At 34.8% G+C, this 17,125-nt stretch overlaps 1 protein-coding gene across 6 annotated transcripts in view; it reads right to left on the reverse strand.

Annotated features, from left to right (window-relative positions):
- Positions 1-2,273: 2,273 nt before the first annotated feature.
- The window catches only part of LOC136041872 (disabled homolog 2-interacting protein-like), a 173,786-nt gene continuing 158,934 nt past the window's right edge, over positions 2,274-17,125 (reverse strand). For 3 of the 6 annotated variants that reach the window (XM_065726658.1, XM_065726659.1, XM_065726657.1), the window contains 2 exons: positions 11,551-11,646; positions 2,274-2,704 (listed from right to left, as the gene is read on the reverse strand). In XM_065726658.1, the coding sequence (XP_065582730.1) occupies positions 2,500-2,704; positions 11,551-11,646 (301 nt within the window). In that variant the 3' untranslated portion in view covers positions 2,274-2,499. The remainder of the gene's footprint in view (positions 2,705-11,550; positions 11,647-17,125) is intronic. The other 3 variants (XM_065726660.1, XM_065726661.1, XM_065726663.1) reach the window with 3 other exon arrangements.

Raw genomic sequence — 17,125 nt, forward strand, 5'->3', positions numbered from 1 at the left:
ACGCTAAACTTTTGACATCTCTGGCAAAACCTGGATGCTAAAAAAACACCAAGAAAAAGAAATACTTTAATGAATAGTGGCATTTCTTTTTTCCAAAATGTATATCAAGTTGGGAAACGTTTTATTTTATCTCGTAAATTTACAAAATGCCCCGTTATATCCTTTTATGTCCCAAACTTCTAAAATTTGTCACTTGCTTGTCCTTCTATGTCATTGTGTCCCGGCACATGGTAATTTATCCTTTTGACATAAAATGTGTCGAGGTGGCAACCCCATACAATTAGTAGAGATCAGCTTTTTAAACCAATATCAGAGGACCCTAGCCAAATGTAGACATTATTTAGGAGAACTTAAGTGTACCTCTACTCATACTTACTTAGTATTAAACAGTTCATCAAAATCATTATTGAGTGAGATATAATCTTGTAATAATAACTGAATGGAATTATTTTGTGTCACCTATCATCAAACAGTTCTTGGTAACTGCAAGTGAGTAAAGACCTGTAGCCCTAACTCTAAAAAACGGAATTTTGACATCAACAGACATATCAAAAGGATTGGGGTTATATGCTGATTTCAAATATAGCTTCATTTATTAATTTGCCCAATTTTTGAAAAGAAGGTGAAACAATCCCTGCAAGCCATAGAATTTTTAATAAAAATCATACCGTCTGATTCAGCGTATTAGACAACCCCCTCATAGGCATATATGTAGTAATTTCAGTTCGTTTTAAGTTCTATTGTTGCTCCTTACTTTCAGTTAAAAAAAACTTGTTTTTTTTTTTATTTAATACATCAACAAAACGCGCATCCGTGATCTTTCTTCAGGCAAAAACACAAAATTCCACATTTTTTCAGGTAGGAGCTTGAAACCTCTACAATAGGGTTCTCGGATACGCTGAATCTAATGGTGTGATTTTTATTAGAGATTCTATTACGTTTAGGCGTGGTTTCCCCTTTTTCAAATATAAGGCAAATTTTCTCAGGCTCGTAAGTTTGATGGGTAAGATTACATATAACTTACATACAGTTTGTTATCGCGAACTGTTTGATAGTTTTTCGTTTCGTTTTAATATGGCGGTTATGAAGTTAGAAATAAGTTACTGAACATTATGAATAATTTTCTTTTGAAAGGGGAAGTACCTAGCGATCAGATGCAACGCTATAGAGTTGCTTATGGTAGCCTATATATCCATATGGCTTCAATGTTTTAATACTTATTTATTTTATCCCCCAGAGGCTCTTCATATTGAAGGGGTGGTCGTATGAATTTCGGAGGGGGCTCATTCAATTGGGAATCAAAAGTTCTAGTGCCTTTTTTTAGTTTCAATTACTATGCCCAGAGGCCTAATCACCGAATCTTTCAATTATACCAAACAAATTCACTATCTCAAAATTTTGATCGGATGAGGTTTTTTTGGGAGGAAGAGGGTAGCAAACGCAGGCGTGTAAGAGGGATGGTTGCCCTCCGATCCCAATTGCTTCCATACAAAGTCGCTAGGTGAAAAAATATAACAATAATACATGGGGCATACTCCGTTCTTTACTTAGGCAGCATGCTATTGCATAAAGAATCGTAATAACCTATAGTTAAAAATCGTAATAACCAAAATAATCATATAGCCGTATAATCGTAGCAATAGTTTAACCAAAAATCGTAATAATCTTACAAATTTTGCGTGGATTTAGAAGTGTTGACTCTTCTAAGACATACAAGACTTCTAAGACTCCCAAGACTCCTAAGACTTCTAAGACTCCCAAGACATCATATGCACCGTCGTTGGTGATGCTCATACCATAAAAGAGACGAAATTTGCGTCTGTCGGAAAATTCTTAGCAATGCTATTAATCACAGCTTCAAAAAACGGACATAAGACAGCACCCTGGGTACTCCACTGTGGAGGAGGTTTGAAATTCAAGATGGTATTTTAGATAATATTGTATATCTTTTACGTCCTTATTATATGATATGGAGGAAGGAGGTCAAATTACAACATAAACTCCCATTGTTTGGTCGAATGCAATTTCACTAGTTGTTGAAAATTTTAAACGTAAGATGAAAAACTTGGTTTGTAAGTTTTCTTGTCCAATAGGGGGTGGGGGGGTGTTCCAAGAAAGAACCCTGTCAGAATAAAACACTCCCTTGATAAATTAAAAAAAAATGGATAATATTTTTTATATTTCTAACACGTTTCTTAATTTAGGTGATTTTTTAAAATATTATTTAATCATCTACTAGAATTATTCTCTCCTTTGAAACTATCTAAAATCGTCTTACTGTACAGGCTACTTTCCCAAAAATCCTGTAAAATGTTGGAAAACAACAGTCAGCAAATATTAACATCTAGACATTTTACGATTTTAGGTATAATTCCTTATATATCAATTTTAATTGGCCTATGTTAAGTTTATAACCCTTTACCCAAGAAAATTGAATACTTACCAGCATTGATTTGTCTGAATTTGCCTGCAATTTATAGTACTAATATTTTAGTAAGATTAAATTAAAGACAACATACCAATTAGTGAATTTTTTTCTTTTCTTCTCTTTTTATCCACTTCTCTATACAAATGCACATATACAGTATTTACTGCTGGCAAAGCGCTGAATTCAAAATTTTCACCCCAAAAGCAAATGTCAGTCTTCGTTTTTGATGCTGTTCTAATGTATGGTGTTTTATCCAGACACAAAGTACAAAAATATCTGGAAAAGAAATTTCAGTCATAAAAAGGAAAATCAGCGACAATGAAAATCCATATATAGAACTTTGCCAGGGCCCAGCGGCGATGCCGTCGTGCTCTCGTTACAATATATATATATATATATATATATATATATATATATATATATATATATATATATATATATATATATATATATATATATATATGGTAAAATTCTAGTTAATTTACTTCTTGCTATCTTGGAAAGGGTTTAGGTTAGGAAAATGAAACTTCCAGGGATGGGTCTACAGGCTGAAAGACTATAGGCTAGATTCATCCCTGATAGTTTCATTTCCCTAACATAAACCCTCACATTTTTACATGACTAGAGTCAATATGTCTCTTATTTGCTTCACCGCTAGCAAAGTATAATAATAGCTGTCCAAGGGCTCATCCGAAAGATAACGTTTTTATATACATTCTATTTATATATTCGACTTGATCACGAGATCATAAAATGCCAAATAGCACCCAAAAACGCATTTCGAGTGCTATTTCAGAAATGGAGGGGCTGAAAAGAGTGAAATAGGTATCATCATAATCTCTTTGGTAAAAGACCTAAAGCTAAGGCTCCAAATGCCCGGTCTTTTATGCTACCCCTGTAAGGCCACTCGAATGTTTTTCATATTATCTGCTACCTTACAAAACAAGCATGTAATTTTCTTTTATTTGTCAATGTTATAAATATAAAAGCATTCTTAATGGATTTTTTTTTCCCAGTAAAGTACAAATGACGCAATAGGATTTAGAATTTTTATGGTTCGGGGAGGGGGGAAGGGGACAGTAGCCAAATTCCTTTTTATATTAAATTTTTGTTCGTTTTAAGTTAGAATTGAATAATGTGTATAATTTTTATTATACACATAGTTGGTTGAACAAAGTGGCAGACAATCTCACTTCGCTGTGGCATGATCTCTTTTGTTTCTTAAAAAGGGAACTTGAAATTGTCATTTTCTTTCAAATGAGCAAGCACTCTCTCTGAATTTATCATCACTCGCTCAACACAATCATCCATGTTGTTTAAGGGGGGGGGGGGGGGCTGTAATTTTGTTATATTGAATTTTCGAAATTGGTGTGTCCTTCATTACGTCCCAGGACCATTACCAGGGGGTTTCGTTTTCTTTATTGAAATTCCTTCAAATTTTTTTCTGCTATAAAATGTTTTTATGAATCGTAATGTTTTTTTTAAGATCCAATTTAAATTTTTTGTCATTATGGGCTGTGATTTGCTCTATGGTGTTTCCGTGATTAGAGCAAATTCCTATAATAATTCAAACTAGAAACGACCAAAAATTACCATGAAAGATTAAATGAAAGCCAAAACGCAAAGAAACTAAAATAAATGATGTTATCAAATATGACAATAATAAACACTGATACAGAAGAACAAATAAATCTTAAAATGAGTAAAAATTATACATATTATTCAATTCTAACTTAAAACGAACAAAAATTTAATATAAAAAGGAATTTGGTTACTGTCCCCTTCCTCCCTCCCTAACCATAAAAATCCTAAATCCTATTGCGTCATTGGTACTTTACTAAAAAAAAAATCCATTATGAATGCTTTTATATTTATAACATTGAAAAATAAAAGAAAACTACATTGAAGTGAAATCTTGAATTGACGTCAATATGATAAAAGAACTCGGAATCGAACAATAAAACATCTCTATACGATGTTTCATTCGCCTCTGCTTGTTTTGTAAGGTAGCAGATAATATGAAAAACACTCGTGTGGCCTTACAGGGGTAGCATAAAAGAAAAGGCATTTTGAGCCTTAGTGTTAGGGCTTTTACCAAAGAGATTATGATGATACCTATTTCACTCTTTTCAGCCCCCCCCATTTCTGAAATAGCACCCAAAGTGCGTTTTTGGGTGCCATTAGGCATTTTATGATCTCGTGATCAAGTCGAATTTATAGATAGAATGTATATAAAAAAAATAATCTTTCGAATGAGCCCTTAGACAGCTCTCTGTTATTATACTTTGCTAGCGGTGAAGCAAATAAGAGACATATCGACACTAGCCATGTAAAAATAAGATTTCTTTTTTGGTTCAAGGTGTAGGGCTGTAATTCTCCCGTCAACCAATGGCATCCCAATAGTAAGTTTCAGGCTTAAGTCTGAATTTACAGGAGTATCTACAAAGTTCCTGTAAATTTGTTTTCAAAATAACTTTTTTATTATGAAAGTTAATCTGACCGTTCCTGGATTACCTGAAGAAGACAGTTCTTTCTCATAAAGCAAATTTTTAAAGATACATTTTAAAACACTTCATTAGTATAGGTTGTGGTTAACTCTTTACATGGATGCGACAACCATGAAAGACTTCCGCATGTAATAATGCAGCTTATTTTGTGAAAGCTGAAGCCAAATTAAAAAAAAGAGGCAAATCTGAAACCGTACTGCAACCATGAAAGGCCTCTGCATGTAATAATGCAGCTTTTTTGTGAAAGCTGAAGCCAAATTAAAAAAAAGAGGCAAATCTGAAACCGTAATGCAACCATGAAAGACCTCCGTATGTAATAATGCAGCTTATTTTGTGAAAGCTGAAGCCAAATTAAAAAAGAGGCAAATCTGAAACCGTACTGCAACAATGAAAGACCTCCGTATGTAGTAATGCAGTTTTTTTTGTGAAAGCTGAAACCAAATTAAAAAAAAGAGGCAAATCTGAAACCGTACTGCAACCATGAAAGGCCTCTACATGTAATAATGCAGCTTTGTTGTGAAAGCTGAAGCCAAATTAAAAAAAAGAGGCAAATCTGAAACCGTACTGCAACCATGAAAGACCTCCGTATGTAGTAATGCAGTTTTTTTTTGTGAAAGCTGAAACCAAATTAAAAAAAAAAGAAGAGGCAAATCTGAAACCGTACTGCAACCATGAAAGGCCTCTGCATGTAATAATGCAGCTTTTTTTGTGCAGCTTTTTTAAAACACTTCATTAGTATAGGTTGTGGTTAACTCTTTACATGGATGCTGCAACCATGAAAGACTTCCGCATGTAATAATGCAGCTTATTTTGTGAAAGCTGAAGCCAAATTAAAAAAGAGGCAAATCTGAAACCGTACTGCAACCATGAAAGACCTCTGTATGTGGTAATGCAGTTTTTTTTGCGAAAGCTGAAGCCAAATTAAAAAAAAAGAGGCAAATCTGAAACCGTACTGCAACAATGAAAGACCTCCGTATGTAGTAATGCAGTTTTTTTTGTGAAAGATGAAACCAAATTAAGAAAAAAGAGGCAAATCTGAAACCATACTGCAACCATGAAAGACCTCGGTATGTAGTAATGCAGTTTTTTTTTGTGAAAGGTGAAGCCAAATTAAAAAAAAGAGGCAAATCTGAAACCGTACTGCAACAATGAAAGACCTCCGCATGCAATAATGCAACTTTTTTGTGAAAGCTGAAACCAAATTAAAAAAAAGAGGCAAATCTGAAACCGTACTGCAACCATGAAAGGCCTCTGCATGTAATAATGCAGCTTTTTTTGTGAAAGCTGAAGCCAAATTAAAAAAAGAGGCAAATCTGAAACCGTACTGCAACAATGAAAGACCTCCGCATGCAATAATGCAGCTTTTTTGTGAAAGCTGAAACCAAATTAAAAAAAAAAAAGAGGCAAATCTGAAACCGTACTGCAACCATGAAAGGCCTCTGCATGTAATAATGCAGTTTTTTTTGTAAAAGCTGAAGCCAAATTAAAAAAAGAGGCAAATCTGAAACCGTACTGCAACAATGAAAGACCTCCGCATGCAATAATGCAGTTTTTTTGTGAAAGCTGAAACCAAATTAAAAAAAAGAGGCAAATCTGAAACCGTACTGCAACCATGAAAGGCCTCTGCATGTAATAATGCAGCTTTTTTTGTGAAAGCTGAAGCCAAAAAAAAAGAGGCAAATCTGGAACCATACTGCAACCATGAAAGACCTCGGTATGTAGTAATGCAGTTTTTTTGTGAAAGCTGAAGCCAAATTAAAAAAAAAGAGGCAAATTTGAAACCGCACTGCAACAATGAAAGACCTCCGTATGTAGTAATGCAGTTTTTTTGTGAAAGCTGAAGCCAAATTAAAAAAAAGAGGCAAATCTGAAACCGTACTGCAACAATGAAAGACCTCCGCATGCAATAATGCAGCTTTTTTGTGAAAGCTGAAGCCAAATTTAAAAAAAAAGGCAAATCTGAAACCGTACTGCAACCATGAAAGACCTCCGTATGTAGTAATGTAGTTTTTTTGTGAAAGCTGAAGCCAAATTAAAAAAAAAGAGGCAAATCTGAAACCGTACTGCAACCATGAAAGACCTCCGCATGTAATAATGCAGCTTTTTTTGTGAAAGCTGAAGCCAAATTAAAAAAAAGAGGCAAATCTGAAACCATACTGCAACCATGAAAGACCTCCGTATGTAGTAATGCAGTCTTTTTTTGTGTGAAAGCTGAAGCCAAATAAAAAAAAAAGAGGCAAATCTGAAACCGTACTGCAACCATGAAAGACCTCCGTATGTAGTAATGCAGTTTTTTTGTGGAAGCTGAAACCAAATTAAAAATAAAAGAGGTAAACCTGAAACCGTACTGCAACCACAAAAGACCTTCGTATGTAGTAATGCATTTTTTTTTTAGGAAGCTGGAGCCGAATTAAAAGAAAGAAGCAAAAATACGTCGATCAAAATAAGGTACCGAACAGCCTAAGAAGGTTTAGCTTTTGGACCAAATTCCTATGAACGAAAATGCGTTCGTAAAAACGATCTGAAAAGGGAGTTGCGGACGAAAAGAGTACGTTTGCTTCAATTTAAACCGCTTCACCCTATTATCACAGATTCATTAGAAAATTGATTCCTCCCTCATGACTGCTTTGTGACACTCCTGTCTTCCCTCCAGGGGCGCATCCAAGTAAGCAGGCCTTGGAGTCCATCTCCCCTTCAAAATTGTCTCGAATTTCCGGGCACTTTTTTTAAGAACAAAATCTAATAGCCTAAAAAAAAAAAAAAAAAAAATCCTGCATGCGGTCATGCCTCACCCTTCGACACTTATTATCAGTATAGTAATAAACTCAATCACTAAAAATTTAATGATTTCCCATAATCTTTATTGCGGAAGATCTCTGCAACATAAAAGAATCTGATTTAGTTCGCAATAACAGAATAGCTTAACACGAAACGCAACTTCTCATAAATAAGCCGATATAGGCTATGAGCCGTTAACGTTTATTGTCTATTGTTACAAAGAACTGACAAATCTCATGCAACTTTCGTAGTCATAATAGCATCCTGTAAAATTAATTCATAGCTAAGGGGTGAAAAGAAAGTGACATTGCAGCAAGATAAAAGACGCATAAAAAATATTAAAAAAAAATATTACAATGGAGGCTTAGGAATGTAAACAAAAGCATGATGTCGTTTGGTGTGCAAGAGGTTATACAAGACAGGTTTGTGATTGTAGTATTATTTTAAAGAATTTAGGTTGAAAGTGAAATTGGTAAAATTACTTTTCTGTCTTTAAGAGGGAGGGTGGGAGGAAAGGTAAACTTACTATTTATTAATAAGAGTATTGATAGTCTTTATCTAAGTCACAGTACCGCCCTACTTAGTAGTTTGATTTACTCCAATTGAGGTATTAAGATAATGAGAATGGCGATTGCTGCAACCAAACGAAGAGAGAAACCAAGGCCTGTTCTAACAAAACTAGTAATTTGTATATATATATATATATATATATATATATATATATATATATATATATATATCAATATATATATATGGATATATATACCAATATATTATGTATATATACAATATATATATATATATATATAATATATATATATATATATATACATATATCAATATATTATATATGTATATTCTACTCCCCTCCGCAATCCCTCGCTCTTTACGCTAAAGTTTGACTCTTTGCCACAATTCTATTTTTTAAAACAATTAAAAGCTTTAGCGTAAAGAGCGAGGGATTGCGGAGGGGACAACCCATTTCATATACGGAGTAATTTCTGTTCGTTTTAAGTTTTAATGTCGCTCCTTACTTTCAGCTAAAAAAATTGGTTTTTTTATTTAATATATATATAAACAGTACTTGTCTTTTAAACAAAAAAGACACAAGAAGTGAAGTTAGATTAATCCTAATGAAATATACAAAAACATGAGGATAATTTAACACTACGGAAACAAAACTACGGAAACCACGACAAGAATTACGCAAAACAGGCCGCGGAGATCGGATTGAATTAAATACCTAACCCCTAGCCTCCTTTATATATTAAATAATTAATTAAAATTATACATACGTCATAGTTTTTCTCATTCAAAATAAACAAATCATAACTGATCCCAGAGAAGCAAACTGGTTTCTGTCAGATCTTACACAGCACAATTCTCGAGTGTTCCGCCTAACAGACAAGTACCAAAAAACTTTCAAGTGAAAAAAAAATTGCTATTAAAAGTTGATTCAGAAATGATGAATATTATTTCAACCCATGTTCATAACAAAAGATTATTTCAAAACAAATCTACTGGCATTTTTCAAAAATGCAGAAACCTCCCACAAATGGCAGCAAATCGAAACGTACAACATACTAGAGGAATCGCCATATTAGAAAACCGTGTGTAGGAGAGTTAATGGTTCCCATCTTAAACAACAAGGAAAAGCACTTTTTATTTGGGAAGCAATGATTCATCATTCTTTTTATCTATCTTATTTTCTTCTTTTGTCTATCTTTTGTCACACTGATTTATCTTTCTTTTATTTCTATGTATTAACGACGCTCCTTGACACTCTATCTCCTTTTAATGTACCTCCTTTCATTCTTCTTTTTTAATTCCAAGGGTGGAATGGTGAGACGGGACTTATTTGAAAGGGGATAGCAGTATCTTTTGTCTTTTCTCAGTAACTAAAGGGATTGAGCCACAGCAAAGTGGCGTTTTCTACCATTTTGTGCCTCAAACTTCAATTTCTGCACAAACAAGGTGAAAATCCAAGATAATGGAAACCATAATAGACCTAATTACTTTTTCGAGGTCTAAAACCCCAAACAGGAAGTTTTGAGGTCCCTACAGCGAAAAATACCCGTAAGGCATGACACGTATGCCGCCAAGCCGCTTGTTTTTAACGAATCATCACTAGATGATGATATTATTTTGCCCATCAAGGATCAAAAACCCTGTAAATGAAAATTGTAAGATAGCCATTCGATTTCCCATTTTTCCTCTTCCATATTATGCAATGTCATTCGGAGGGAATGTGGTTCTGTTTAGTTTTTTGTTAATAATAAAATTAATATATTAAAAAAAACTTTCTTAAATAATAAAATTAATTGATTAAAATTAATAATAAAATTAATTAATTAATTGATGCTAATAATACAATTAATTAATCATAAAATTATATATTTAATAAAATTATAAATTTATATTTAATATACTAAAATTATATTAAATAAAAATAAAATAAGGTCGTGCATGAATCATCATCATATTATGACCTTTTCGAGTAACAAATGAGATGGTTCCACAGCAAAGCAGTGTTTACTACAATTTTATGTCATGTTCTGCCCATCCTCATCTGCCCAACCTCATTTTCTGCCCATCGACGATCAAACAACCTGTAAATGAAAATTCCAAGATAGCCATTCAATTTTTCCAGGGTCCAAAACCCTCAGTTGGCAGCTTTCAACCCCCACCCCTAGCTTGTAAAATGAAGGAAATCACTTTTTTACATGGTTTGTTGGTATTTCATTGTTTATTTTTAATTCTTTCTTTCCAGCATGCCCCGCCAGTAAGGCTAACAGGAAAGGACGCGTCCAAGATCTTTGTTCAGGGAAGTTTTACAGTTTAGAATAAAAAAAAAAACGCATCCCAAATTTGTTTATGTTCATTTTTTGTTACGCTTTTAAGAGTTTGACAAAATTTTGAGGGGGATAAAATCCCGAACTCACCCCCTCCAACGATAGTCCTGCTAACACAATATTGCAAAATGGCAGGGATGTTTAATGCCTTATTTATAAGTTACTGCCTCTCTTTTAGAGACACTCATAAATTAGTCTTAATGACTTAATTGTGAAGGTCCAAAAGGCTCCTTCTGGTGCGGAAGGACTGGGAAGCACAGTAATGGTACTTATGCAAATATAAAACAACCAGCAAATCACTTGCTCGAAATAAATTTGCATTTAATAAATAGCCTTACCGAAAAAATGCCTTTGTTTTGAATTTTCATCATTTGAAATAAAACATCACCCATTCAACCATAAATTTCCCAATTCTACACCCTGAGAATGTAAACTCAGACATATTGAAATCATAATCACTAGGGGAAAGAGTATCCCTCTCCATCTGCTAATTACCTGATAATTTTTAATATAGTAAATTGGTCTAACTTAGAAGTTTAGTTTATAACCTTTATACTACAAACAAAACGAAAGTCTTCAAAATTCAGACAGTCTATTGTGTTAGGTTTATTGTGTTTCTCGGGATCTATTTCTTCGCTTACAGCCACATTAAGCTTGAATACCGTTAACTTTCAAGGAGAAGAAATTAGTGATTTTAAGGGTTGTGTCATTTTAGGTTTCCACAGAAGCTATCCCGCGTTTCATCCCTCCTCCTGGTGACGTCCAAATACGGAAGTTCTCCCATATTCAAGGCTACTACTTAATAGGCTTCGAAAAAAGGTGACACCTACCTATCTGCACGCAAGGTTGCCAGTTTTCTTGGAATTGATAGCCCAAAGTACAAAAACTATTGGCCAATTAGCCTGATTTTGATAAGGGAAATTTTTACTAAATTTTTTACCGTATCTTTACCGCTTGGATTACTACTTTTTTATATGGCACTTACCTTTTTTTTGCGGCTACTCCTTTAGCCTCAAGAATCCATATTGTCAGTGAATTATGAACACGTCTTACTTGCTCTTCGTCAGCATTTATTTTCAAGCTGTAACACATAAAAAAACAATGTGTTAAAACGATAAAATACACGAGGAATTATTCATCCTCAAAATATGAAAAAACACTTTTGAAATGAATCATTATTAAAGCATAACCACACATGGTCTCAAAAACAATGGTGGGGAATATCAAATAGAGCACTGGGGGGACGCTGGGGCATATCATGCCTTCAGAGGCACCCGTTGAGTAGCAAAAATCAATCACCGAGATTTTATTTTCAAACTATATTTTGCCTCCAATTCAAAGGTAGCCCAAACCAGGATCTCTGTTTATGCACTCGTGGCCTCATCTGGGCCTTTACTCTTCCCTGTTTATCCCACAAAAATGTATGGTATGGGCTTTATAAAATATCATAAAGCAAAACCAATACAAAAAAAAATCAATACTTGATATTGTGCGCGATTTTTAGCCTACATAAACTATTTTTGAAGTTAAAACCTTCTAAGCCATAGGCACGCCAAGTTTAAATTGCGAAGACAGGAAAAATCGATAGTGGGGGATTTAATATGCTCTTTTCGATGATTATCAGGTGATCACCGACACTTATTTTTTTAAGCCAAACCTACCCACTGTGGCCAGTGCCTCCATATTACCCGAGCTTTCATTCTTCTCTTTTTATACAGGAAAACTGTAAAGTATGTGTGCTGTGTTTTACTTAACTTCCAATTAGATATAAATTAAGACGGGTGGACAAAAAGAAATTGATTTTATTACAAAACATATGGCGGAATCAAAGTGGAACACATGGCGGAATCTCTACATAACGACCATGATGACTAAGCCATTTCTCATATCTGTGGATAGGCTTTGAGATTTCCTCCAAAGAGCATAGAAAACTTGTTAAGAGTGAATACCGACGCTACCGTCCGATACAATTCAACGACACTATCTAGCATTTTGCAAATTTATTTTACCTTCAATTAGGGTCTTTGGGTTGGGAGAGGGGGAAGGTGTCCCCCTAGTGATTTGGAAAAAATATTACATAACTCGTTTCCCTGGACTATCCGGATATGGATCCCTCTTGCCCTTTCCCGAAAAAAAGTGCTGGAGCTACACCCCTGCCTTCAGCTGTAACACATTTCTTCATATACGCAATGAAATTAAAGGAAAGGTTATGGAAAAAGAATTACGTCAAACCTAAGCCTATCAGCTAAAAGACTGCTAGCCTACTTTTCCTGCTGTCAAAAAAGTTAAAAAAAAAAAAAATGGCTGTCACACATCAAAAATGAAAGTGTGAACACACAAGACCTGAGACGATGGCTTTATTATAGCTTCACGCAGCTTAAGCAGGCGATTAGGTCTATGTTAGGTTTAACTCGGACTGGTTAACTTATGAGATGAGATTTCATTGAAAAAGCCCGCAGGCCATACGCCCACAGCTACAAACGAAGCCCGAAGAAGAAAATAAAGCTTCAAAAAATACAAACCAAGAAAACAAAACCACAATAAGGTCAACATTTTTAACCGACAAGTGCCTACCATAACAAAATTCAATTCCTAAAATCTGAACAAACTATGCCCTCAAGCATAATACTCTACACTTAACCCCCTAAACGAAGAAACTTAGCAGACGCGTTCCTCTCCGACATTGCTCACTCCCAGAGACTCTTCCAAAACGTTCATTCCGCAACTTAGACATCTCTTCACGCTCAAATACAAAATGAAAGAGATTCTCATTCACATATCCACGCATCCAGCTACAGTAGGGACCGGCTGCCAACCTAAGCTTTGCCCAAAATTTTCTTCTTTCCTAAATCAAAACTATCTCCCCTCACATACAACAAATTCTTCAAATCCTCTCTATTAAACCCAAATTTTAAACAATAAGGTTGACTATCTTAGCTGGATCAACTTTGGTTTAAATTAGATAAGCTAGGCTTGGTTGAATTATTCACTCAAAACTCAGGGTCACGATTTGCTATGGGGCAAGGGGCAACTGCCCCTTACAGACTCCGGCCTGCTCCACTCGCTCCCCAGCTGAAATGAAGTTTCTTCGAAAGTCTTGTTAAAACTAAGATAAGCCTGAATAATTCAAGCATCCAGAGAAACAGTCATGTTTTCTTTAGTATATCTTTACCTTTATGTTATATTATGACTCATTTTTCACTTTTCATTGTCATTTTCACTTTATTTGGGAATATCGGCTCCACCCTCACTCCCCCCACCATGATTTTGACAAAATTACACCACTAGTAAAACTGTATTTACATGTTAAACTTAATCAAACAGTTCGTGCTAACGAACTGTAGTAAGGAGCGACCCGGCTCAATAGTTACCAAAACTCTAGAAAATGGAATTTTCATACCAATAGTTACAACAAAAGAATCGCATTTTAATGCTGATTTTAAATATATAAGTTTCATCAAGTTTAGTCGTACCATTAGATTCAGCATATCAGAGAACTCTAATGCAGAAGTTTCAAGCTCTTATCTACAAAAATGTGGAATTTTGTATTTTTTTTTTGCCAGAAGGTAGATCATGGATGCGTGTTTATTTGTTTGTTTGTTTTTTGTTTTTTTCCCAGGGGTGACCGTATTGACCCAGTGGTCCTAGAATCTTGCGAGAGGGCTCATTCTAACGGAAATGAAAAGTTAAGTTCTAGTGCCCTTTTTAAATGACCAAAAAATTTGAGGGCACCTCTCGCACGCCAATTATTTTCCCAAAGTCACCGGATCAAAATTCTGAGATAGCCATTTTATTCAGCGTAGTCGAAAAACCTTATAACCATGTCTTTGGGGACGACTTACTTTCCCACAGTCCCCGTGGGAGGGTTACAAGTTACAAACTTTGACCAGTGCTTACATAAATTATAGTAATGGTTATTTCGAAGTGTACAGACATTTTCAGGGAGAGTTTTTGGTTGGGGAGGGGGTTGAGAAGAGGGGGATATGTTGGGGGAACTTACCTTGGAGGAATTTGTCATGGGGGGAAGAAGATTTCCATAAAGGGAGCGGAGGGTTTTCTAGCATTATTAAAAAAAAAAACAATGACAAAATAAATATGAAAAAGTTTTTTTCAACTGAAAGTAAGGAGCAGGATTAAAACTTAAAACGAAAAGAAATTATTACGCATACGATAGGCTCACCTCCTCCTACTACCTCGCTCTTTACGCTAAAGTATTTTTAGTAATTTCAAATTGGGACAAATTGGGACAAAATCTAAGCTTTAGTGTAAAGAGCGAGGTACTGACAAAATCTAAGCTTTAGTGTAAAGAGCGAGGTACTGACGAGGGGTGAACCCCCTTATATACGTAATAAAAACATGAGAATATAGAAGTTTGTTACGTAAGCTAATTTGTAAGTTACGTATATCTTTTACTAATAAAAACATTCTTAAAAAATTAAAAGCTCTAGTTGCCTTTTTAAGTAACCAAAAAATCGGAGGGCAACTAGGCCTCCTCCCCCGCTCCTTTCTTTCTCAAAGTCATTCGATAAAACTACGAGAAAGCCAATTAGCCAAAAAAAATAAATATGCAAATTCCGTTTTAGTTATTCATCTGCAGAGAGCCAAAATCAAAACATGCATTGATTCAAAAACGTTCAGAAATTAAATATAAAAAAAACTAGTTTTTTTAACGGAAAGTAAGGAGCGACATTTAAACTTAAAACGAACAGAAATCACTTCGTATATGAAAGGGGCTGCTTCCTCATCAACGCCCCGCTCTTTACGCTAAAGTTGTTGATTGTTTTAGAAAGTAGAGTTAACTTTATAAAAAGTTAAACTTTATAAATAGTTAACTTTAAAAGAGTCAAACTTTAGCGTAAAGAGCGGGGCGTTGATGAGGAAGCAGCCCCTTTCATATACGAAGTAATTTCTGCTCGTTTTAAGTTTTAATGTCGTTCCTTACTTTCCGTTAAAAATTCTTTTTTTTTTTACTTAATTCACACATAAAACTGTGACGAAGCTTTTTTCAAAATAAAGATCCCCGCTAAGGGTTGTTTCAACTTTTATGTCTTGGTCACTTAAAACGTATATCGTATTGTCTTTCTAACTTTCTAATAAGTTTGCTTTATAACTCGGATGACGGTCACATATTCTTTTTCCTTTATACTCCAATTTGGAGACCACTTATTTTTGGACCATTCCATCATTAAAACGAGAATAACCAGTCACTGCGTAATCACTCCGTGTTAATGAAAGAATTAAAATATAGGTTAGTTGTCTTTGTATGTTAATGAATCTCACTTTGGATGTAGGATGTTTATTCTTTTCAAGGCTCGAAACCATATACATTACGAGGAGAATCTATCTTACATTTAAAGCTAATCCACTCAAAGCTTATTGGTCCACGTAAAAATTAAAGTGGCATAAGAAAGATCTCATCTTCTAAGATAAATAAATTTAAAACAGTAATGTACAATAGAATATTCTAAAATCATCGTAAGAATTTATAATTTTCTTAAATGTTTTTTGGATCTTATGTCACCAAATTTGAATCAGTTTTGTCAGTTGCTTTGTCTAAGGCTGCGCCATCTAAAAGTGAAGATGCACCGAAAGATCCATTTTTCTAGTGGAAATGCACCGAATGACCGATTTTCCTTCTCAAAAAATGCACCGATTCGAATAATTCAATGCACAACCGCCCCCAAAAAAAGTACCGAAATGTCGCAAACGCGCCCCATCTACATACTACTATGAGGGTGACAGGCAACCAGGGTTGCCTCCGCCATGGATTTGTGCATGTTTACTTGTGGTTGTTTTTCCTTTGCCATGGATATTGGACATGGACATGGATATTGAACATGGATTTTTCAAAGGAATTATGAGTTTATTTCTTTTTTAAGCCGTTTTTTTTTCATTCAAGAAAAAATTACCGTAAAAAAAGGCACAAGTAGCAAAAAAAAAAAAATAGTGTTGGATTGTATCAAAGGAATAGAAAGACAGCTTAAGAAATTGAGAATAAGCATTCAGCACACATTTGCCGAAGTACAAATCTGTTAAACTTAAGTTCTATAAAGGTTGCTTCGTTTAATCAAGGCAGCAATACTCTTAGTTTGTGAGATCTACAAAGGTATGTATATGTATAAGTATATGTTGGCAAGGGCTCATTTGGTAAAAGTCTAGAGCAGTGGCTGTTCAGGAGGAGACATGCAAGAACAAAAACAATGACGCTTTTAGATAGCTAATTTTATGTTCATTTCTCTAGTTTTGTTCAAGTTTTTGGAAAATCATCTGCAGCCACTCCTCTAATGGTCTCATATAGCCACTTGCTGTATATTATAAAGTCAGAATTCCATCATTTTTGATAAGATTAAGGATGACAGATCGCCAACGACTTTCCTTTTCGGACAACCGTCTAGGGCAAAATAGAAAGCAGGTCTTCCTCAGTTAGGGTAGGAGGTTGTCGCAATGAAAGATTGAAAGGAAATATGAACTTCCTGAGAGGGTTTAAAAAGGGAGGCTTTGAATAGATTGGGTTGGAGTAGGAGCGTAGGTGGTTGCGTTGGCCTCAGGTAGCTTCGTGC

This window comes from Artemia franciscana, unplaced genomic scaffold, assembly GCF_032884065.1.
Source record: "Artemia franciscana unplaced genomic scaffold, ASM3288406v1 PGA_scaffold_47, whole genome shotgun sequence".
In the NCBI taxonomy this organism is placed as follows: Eukaryota; Metazoa; Arthropoda; class Branchiopoda; order Anostraca; family Artemiidae; genus Artemia; species Artemia franciscana.